Here is an 8,657-nt window from a genome sequence, read left to right as displayed (position 1 = left end):
TGACTTGCAGACATTTGCCAGCATTTCAAATTTGGTTTTCCTGGTGAGCTGTGGTCACACTGGTAACAGTAATGCAGGGAAATGAAAAGGAAATCAGAATACAGAACCAGGCAGATATTAGACCACACACAAATATTCATTAGTGAATCATAACAATGAAAAGGAAATGAGTCACAACCCTAATGCCCTGAGGAGCAGCCAGAACACAGCCTGATCAGAATCTCCAAGGACCAAATCTTTGACTGATAGATGAGTTTTTCCCCCCCAAAGTGTCCATATTAATAAATGGGTAAAATATGAGCAGCTCTGAGCTCGTTGTTATAACTGGGTTGAGGAATGCCCAGGAGACAGGCAGGTGGTCAGACAACAGCCTTTCCATCCCTGGGAGCTGGTCCCAAGCACCTCTGGAGTGTCCTGGGAAAGGGTTTTTCGAGCTGAAACAGTGGGAAAGGTTTCTGAGAGGGAGTGCTCCTCGAAAGCCCATTCCACACGTGGGGAAACTGAGGCAGGTGACTTTCCCAAAATTCCAAACTGAGTCCCAGACATGTAAAACTGCAGCTGAGCTGCAACTGTTCAGTTGAGTGCAGTTGAACTGATGGTTCCTGAGTGGCAGCTCCTGCTGGGAGGCACAGGGTGGTGTCAGAACCACTGCTGGAGAGACAGACTGACAAAGGGGGGATGGATGACTCTTCCCAGGGTGTGTTTTATTCCCTGCTGCTGCCTGTTCCTGGACAACTCGCTGCTGCTGCATTTCAATTTAAAACTTGGGGTTTTTTTTAAGTCACTGGAAAGGGGTTAAATTGACTGGTTTTGCTTTGTTTTCAGCAGAGTAGATTAGATTTATTTTTAATTCACCTGTCTCTCTGCAGTCATTATCTGCTTTCCAGCTGAGCTGCTAATGAGTGTCAGGACCATCATCTTACTGATGGAGAAACTGAGGTTTGGACAGTGGCTGTGACATTCCCCAGGGCATGGGGAGGGAATATTGCTGGGATCTGAAATCCCTGGAGCTGGTTCCTGTGCCGCAGCCCCAAGCCAGTCACAGGGAAATTGCACTCCATGGGTACAGCATGACTGACTGCTCCTGCACACTTCCCTGGGAATGGCTTTTCTGAAGGCTAATTAGCATGGAAAACCAATCCCAGAAGCGAGGGAGAGAGGTAATGATCCATGTGGCAAAGCAGCACGAGCAGGGGACCCCCAGGCCGAGCAGTCAGGCAGAAACTCAGCAGGCTTTGGACTGCTTGAGTGAGGGGCCAGGCTGAAAACATCCACCAGCATTTAGGGATGCAGAAAACAGGAGGTTTTCTCAGGGAAAACGGTGGTACAATATATTTCCACAGGTTGGAAACTGGAATCAGGGGTGCTTAAACAAGGGTGGCCAGTTTTGCGTGGACTGGGTTGCAGCCCTGGAGCTCTTTAGCCCAAGGGAGCTGCCAGGAAAGATGGAGAGGGACTATTTACAGGGGCCTGGAGGCACAGCACAAGGGGGAATGGCTTCCCACTGCCAGAGGGCAGGGTTAGATGGGATAATGGGAAAGAATTCTTGGCTGTGAGGGTGGAGAGGTCCTGGCACAGGCTGCCCCTGAATCCCTGGAAGTGTCCAAGGCCAAGTTGGAGCAACCTGGGCTAGTGGAAGGTGTCCCTGCCCATGGCAGGGGGTGGGACTGGATGGTTTTTAAGGTCCCTCCCAACCCAAACCATTCCATGATTCTGTATCTTACTTGTTCTGCTGGTGATGCTCAGGGTGAGGTGGGTGGACCTGGGACCATCCCAAAGAGAGCTGAGGGGTTTTTTTTACTCTTTCAAAAAAGAAAAGGAGCTTGGAAATTGCAGAGTGACACGTTGTATTTACGAGATGCTCCTTTAGGTTGCAAATGCAGGTATTTGAAAGCTATGAAAAGCCAAACTGAGATGTGAGAGCTGCTTATGCAACTGCAGTTGTGCCAGGGGTGTGTCTTTGCTCAGCCCATCATTTCAGTCACATCCTGCCTTCCCCACAATGCTTCTGTCTCATTTAATGCCCAGAGATGACTGGGGGCAAACCAAGCCTCAGGAGAACCACACAGTCTGGATCGTCCCACATCTCCAGGCTTGGCTGCAACCATAAAATGTTGATTGAGCACCATGTTCTCACTGCCAGAGCTAGAGAGGCAGCCAGTGTGGGCCAGGAGAGGGGTGCCAGGAGCTGCAGTGGTACCTCACCACCATTCCCAGGCAGCAGAGCGTGGGCTGGGCTGGGGAGCTGCTGCTCTGCTCATCCCTGGCCAGTATTGACATATTTAAACCCAGTGTGGAGCAGAAAAACACAACCAGATGTTGGCTGCTATTGTGTGACAGGACACCTGATCCTGCAGGACCCACTGTTCCCTCTGCTCTGGGCACTGACATTTACCCCGTGGCACCCCCCCATCTCCACCCTGGGGGTTCTTGGAACAGCCCACGCTCTCCCAGCATGCTTATTAATTTATTAATTTATTAACCAGCCCTCCACCCCTGCTCCAGCTGCCCTGGGTGATGCTGCTTCTTGGAAACTGGATCCACACCTGGAGACATGGCAAACCCAGGGCCTGGGGAAGCCAAACCACCACCCAGCCAGGGGCAGGTGCTGGACCACAGACAAAAGATCAAACCACTGTGGTTTGGGGCAGGAAAAGGGGAGTAAAGGGCCTTTAGGACCTCTCTGGAGCTGCCCACATGAGGTTCTGCTCAAAAGCAAGGATGGGTGTGCTGTGACCTCCCCTCTTCAAGGCCAGCCTGGATGGGGCTTGGAGAAACCTGGTCTAATGGAAGGTGTGCCTGCCCGTGGCAGGGGGGTTGGAACTAAGTAGTCTTTAAGCTTCCAACCCAACCCATTCCATGATTCTATGATTCTCTTCCCCATCTTCTCTTCTGTCTCCTTTCCACACCAGCCCTCTGCTTAATCTGCTGCAGGAGAAGGAAGATGCTCACACATATTTGACATTTTGGTAGAAATTGAAAAAAATGGGATGAATCTGACAATATCCATATCCAGCTCCATCCCCACTAACAATAAAGGGGAAAACCCCACAGAATCACAGAATTGGTTAGGCTGGAAAAGCCCTCTGAGATCATCGAGTCCAACCATTCCAAAGCCACCCATGTCCCCAAGTGCCACATCCACAGGGCTGTTAAACCCCTCCAGGGATCAGACTCCACCACTGCCCTGGGCAGCTGTGCCAGGGCTGGACAGACCTTTTGGCTAAGAAATTTTCCCTCATATCCAATCTAAACCTCCCCTGACCTAAGCTGTCATTTGCTTTAAGTGAGGAATCTCCCAGACTGGCCAGTGAGGCCTGTGAACTGCGGGCCAAGGCTGCAGAGCCAGGCAGGAAAATCAGGTGGACAAAGCAAATGTCACCACGTAAAAACACTGATGTGACTTGGGACGGGTCTTCCAACGGCCAGGAAACTTTTATTTGCAATAAACAGCGGGATATGGCGAAATCCTGGAGCCCTGATTTCACACTGAGGCAAACAACGTGCCCAGGCTGCACATCTGTGTATGGATGACCAGGGTGAGGTGGCACCATTGTGAACACTTGTGCATTTATGCACAGAGAAGGTGCAGAGCTGTTGTTGTGATCGTGGACACGCAGATCCATTTTAAACAGACCCCCTGCTATATAAAGGGGGGCTCAGCAGTTCCCCTTGCCTCATGAAAGGGAGAAATATTCACTGTCAAGCAACACCTGAGCAACTCACCAGGCAGAAATGGCTCCAGGTACTTTTTATTTTGGTTTTCAGGGATTTGCCAGTGCCGCCATGTGTGGGGGGTGATGGGAGATGATGATGGGGTGGTACTGTGGTGGGACAAACTCTGGGACAGCCCTAACTTAAAGTATGGCAACTTATAAACCAGTGACAAAGAATACCTTTCCCTACAGTGTGACTTTAATCCATGAACTAATCTTTAGCCTAAACAGGGCAAGGAGAATGTGAAGAACAAGGCCAAGCCACAGTTACAGTTGTTGTTATTAATGTAAATGCTGGCAGGGATATTAAAATTCATATTCCAAGCTTAAGACAAGGATCAGCATGATGCCTGGATTTTGGGGAGGGCTGAGCTCACCCTTGATGCCAGCGAGGCACCAAGGCAGAGGACCCCTCAGCCGTGGAGAGAAGAGAGTGGGAATGAATTCCCAGGTGCCACCCCTTCCTCAGCACGGTGCCCCAAGGCCTGCTGACACTTTCTGCTTTGCTGCAGGGTCCTGGTTCTCTCCTCTGGCCATTGCTGTGATCACGGTGGGGCTGCAGTGGGCACAGCCAGCTGCCACCTTCCCAGCCATGCCCCTGGCCAGCCTGTTTGCCAACGCTGTGCTGAGGGCTCAGCACCTTCACCTCCTGGCTGCTGAGACCTACAAGGAGTTTGTGAGTGCCGGGGCCTCCTCTGCCTGAGCTTGAAGGCTTCGGGCTGCGTGACAGGGACCTCTCGGCCATTGCTGTGCCCTCTCTCTGCTTCCCAGGAGGCTGAGGGGTGTGACAGGATAGGACTGCACCCTGTTTCCCCTTCTCAGCTCTCTGCCCCTGCTCTGATCCTGCATGCCCCTCTTCCCAGGGCCATGGCTGCACATGGCACGGATATTTTGCTGGACTTTCCTGTGGCAGTCACCTTTTGCCCCGGAGAGTCTGAGTGCTTAAACCCCTCCCATTTCTGCTCCTGCCAGGATCTGCCACGAGCTTTTCCTTTGGCAAGAGCTGTCCTTAGGGGCCATTTCCTCCTTGGGAGAACCTGGTCCCGGTGGTTTGTGTTCACCTCAGCACTTTGGCTTAGTGAGAGGAAGACCCCTAGGTCCAGTAGCTATTGTGCCAAGACAATATTCCTGCTTCCCAACCCTGTCCAGAGGCACCTCATGTCTCACATCCACTTTTTGCCAAGAGTAACCATTCAGGACAGCTTGGGAAGGTCTTCCAGAGGACATGGGCAACATGTCTGGGTGTACTTGGGCTGTCTCCACAGGAACGCACCTACATTCCAGAGGAGCAAAGGCACACAACCAAGAATTCCCAGGTGGCGTTTTGTTACTCGGAAATGATCCCTGCTCCCATGAAGAAGGATGATGCCCAGCAGAAATCCGTAAGTCCTCCCCCTCGGGGCAAGCACAGACCTGTCTGAGGAGCCCAGCTGTGCTTCAGGGCAGGAGCAGAGGGTTTCCACCCATGCACACTCGGGTGCTTCATCCCTGCCCTCCCAAGAAAGATATAACCTTGGTTACACTGTGAATCACATTCCCTTCCCAAGGATGAGAAAAGCTCTTGTCTGCACAGGACACAGGTCTGGGTGGTGCTCCTCAGCCTGAAAACTTGGTGTCTGCTGAAGCTGCAGGAGCTGTGGCACATCCCTGGGTCACCTCCAGGCTGCTCCAGAGGCAGCAGGACACCCCACCAAACACCCCCCCACAGCTTTGAGCCCTTCCTGTCTTATTTTCAGGACATGGAGCTTCTCCGTTTCTCCCTGGCTCTCATCCAGTCCTGGCTGACCCCGGTGCAGTACCTGAGCAAGGTGTTCACAAACAACCTGGTTTTTGGCACCTCAGACAGAGTGTATGAAAAGCTAAAGGACCTGGAGGAAGGGATCCAGGCCCTGATGAGGGTAAGTCACAGAACGTAGCGTGATTATAGGATAAGAGATCTCCCAGTCACGGGGCACTCAGCTCTTGGGGATTCAAGGACCATGAGAAATCTCCCCACCTTCCACTCTGAAGGCCAGTGGTGTCCTGTGGACTTTGCTCACCTTTAGATAATGAGATCATGACACCCCCCTGCACAGGATAAAAGAACACAGAACAGATGTTAACACCCATCACAGAGCAGAACTGATCAGGAATCACAACAGTCGACACCCAGAGTCCACCCAAACCCAGCAACAAAAAATATTCAGTTGTTTAAATCCACTGGAGTAACAGCAACATAATGTTTGCTACATCTCCATGCAAAATACTCGGAAATGGGGCAAATTTCCTCCCTCCCTGCAGCCTGTGCCCAGCTCTGTTCTCACTGTAGCATCCCCCCTGCCTCACTGCCCTTCCTGCAAACACAAACACTCAAAAATATGTTTGAAATATGCTTTGAGGGTGGGGAGAGAACCTCCTGAGCTCATCTAAAGCTCAGGAGGAGCCTTGGCACTGGGCCAAGGAGGAGGATCAGAGAATCCCAGAATCACTGAGGTTGGAAAACCCCTCCAAGGTCACCGAGTCCCCCCTGTGCCTGATGCCCACCTTGTCCCCCAGCCCAGAGCACTGAGTGCCACGGCCAGGCCTTCCTGGGACACCTCCAGGGGTGGGGACTCCACCACCTTCCTGGGCAGCCCCTTCCAGTGTTTTTCTGCGAAGAAATTCCTCCTGCTGTCCAACCTGAAAAACCTCTAGCACAGCTTGAGGCTGTGTCCTGTTGTCCTGTCCCTTGTTCCCTGGGAGCAGAGCTCTACCCCCCCCCCAGCTCCCCCCTCCTGTCAGGGAGTTGCAGAACCACAAGGTCCCCCCTGAGCCTCCTTTTCTCCAGGCTGAGCCCCCCCAGCTCCCTCAGCTGCTCCTGGTGCTCCAGACCCTTCCCAGCTCCCTTCCCTTCCCTGGACATGCTCCAGCCCTTGTCTGAGGGTCCCAGAACTGCCCCCAGGGCTGGAGGTGCCCCAGCAGTGCCCGCACAGGGACAGGCAGTGCCCTGGCCCTGCTGCCACACTGTGGGTCACACCCTTTGGGTACCACCCGGGCTCGTGTCCATCCACCACCACCAGCACCCCCAGAGCCTCTCCCAGCTTCCCACCCGCTCTGCCCCCAGCCTGGAGCGTGGGGTTGTGGTGCCATTCCCAGCCCCTGCCCATCGTCCCCCAGGAGCTGGAGGACCGGAGCCCGCGGGGGCCGCAGATCCTCAAGCCCACCTACGAGAAGTTCGACGTGCTGGTGCGCAGCGAGGACGCGCTGCTGCACAACTACGGCCTGCTGGGCTGCTTCAAGAAGGACCTGCACAAGGTGGAGACCTACCTGAAGGTCATGAAGTGCCGGCGCTACGGGGACGGGAGCTGCGCCGTCTGACCCCGGCCGCGGCTCCGGCCCCGCTCCGGCCCCTCGCCGGCCACGGCTGCCCCGCTCCTTGGAAAGAGACCCGGAGAATAAACCTGCTACTGACAACGTGTCTCCGGGTTTTGGGGGGCACAGCCCATCGGGGGGGGGCTGGGAGGGATGAGCAGCCAGTGGGGCGGGGTGGATTTGGGGCTTGAGGTGTGGATTCGGGGCTAAGGGAGCGTATTTGGGGCCGGGGCAGGAGGGGAGCGGATTTAGGGGTAGATTTGGGCTGGGGAGAAGGTTGGGACTGCGGGTGGATTTGAGGCTGGCGGGCAGATTTGGGAGTAGATTTAGGGATGGGGAGTGGATTCGGGTCTGAATGGGGAGGACTTGAGGCTAGGGGGTGCAGATTTGGGATGCATTTGGTTCTGAAGGGACAGGATTTGAGGCTATGGGGATGCAGATTTGGAACTGGAGGGTGCATTTGGGTCTGGGGGGCATGGATTTGAGGGTAGGGGGTGCAAATTTGGGGCTGGAGGGTGCATTTGGTTCTGAATGGGGACGACTTGAGGGTAGGGGGTGCAGATTTGGGATGCATTTGGTTCTGAAGGGGGAAGATTTGAGGCTATGGGGTGCAGATTTGGGGCTGGAGGGTGCATTTGAGTTTGAGGGGGCTGGATTTGAGGCTAGGGGATGCAGATTTGGGGCTGGAGGATGCATTTGGTTCTGAATGGGGATGATTTGAGGGTAGGGGGTGCAGATTTGGGGCTGGAGGGTGTATTTGGGTCTGAGGGGGCAGGATTTGAGGCTAGGGGGTGCAGATTTGGGGCTGGAGGGTGCATTTGGTTCTGAAGGGGCAGTATTTGAGGCTACGGGGTGCAGATTTGGGACTGGAGGGTGCATTTGAGTCTGAGGGGGCTGGATTTGAGGCTAGGGGGTGCAGATTTGGGGCTGGGGTGTGGATTTGGCACTGGGGGTAGTTTTGGTGGTAGATTGGGTAGAGATTTGGGACTGGGGGTGGATTTCAGGCTGGAAGGGACAAGGTTGGAGCTAAGCATGTGGATTTGGAACTAGGGGGTAGACTTTGGCAGGAAAGAGCAGAGTGCAATAAAGAATAAATTGCAAGAACAAGAAGGATGGGCTTGTGCCACCAACGTCAGGAGAAGACTTTCCAGAGACATCTCTTGTATGGAAAAGGTGCTGGTGTTACCACAAATCAGCAAATAAGAAACCCCTCGGGCTCAAGTTGTGAGCATTAGTGGGCAGGGATTCTTTTACTGTGAGCACTGGACACACAGGAGGATCCTCCTCTAATCAGGTGTGTGACCCCTTCTCTGCTCAGCATAGCTAATACTTACTTACAACTTCACATTTATACTGGCTAAGAGGAAGGTAAACGCACCAACAGAATTTTGAAGGCTTCCCCCAGAAGAAGGGGAACTCTTGTGCTTGTTTCCAAAGATTTGCTGTTCCTAAAAGGAAGGCATCACCTGTGGCCTGTTTTACTGGCACGGTCACAGCAGCAGCAAAACTTTTTTCCTTTTTTCCTTTTTCCTTTTTTTTCCTTTTTTTCTTTTTTCCTTTTTTCCTTTTTTTCCTTTTTTCCTTTTCAAAAGAATGTTTTTTATGTGAACT

The 8,657-nt window shown here is 53.2% G+C and overlaps 1 protein-coding gene across 1 annotated transcript in view; it reads left to right on the top strand.

The window, feature by feature from the left end:
• Positions 1-5,509: 5,509 nt before the first annotated feature.
• The window catches only part of RDM1 (RAD52 motif containing 1), a 10,291-nt gene continuing 7,143 nt past the window's right edge, over positions 5,510-8,657 (top strand). Inside the window, exons 1-2 of the mRNA XM_017836028.1 lie at positions 5,510-5,614; positions 6,852-7,007. Of these exons, the coding sequence (XP_017691517.1) occupies positions 5,609-5,614; positions 6,852-7,007 (162 nt within the window). The 5' untranslated portion in view covers positions 5,510-5,608. The remainder of the gene's footprint in view (positions 5,615-6,851; positions 7,008-8,657) is intronic.

The sequence above is a fragment of the Lepidothrix coronata genome, unplaced genomic scaffold, assembly GCF_001604755.1.
Source record: "Lepidothrix coronata isolate B3197 unplaced genomic scaffold, Lepidothrix_coronata-1.0 Scaffold268, whole genome shotgun sequence".
NCBI classification, from domain to species: Eukaryota; Metazoa; Chordata; class Aves; order Passeriformes; family Pipridae; genus Lepidothrix; species Lepidothrix coronata.
Note: the sequence above shows the minus strand (reverse complement) of the source record. Positions and strands in the feature narration are given on the sequence as shown.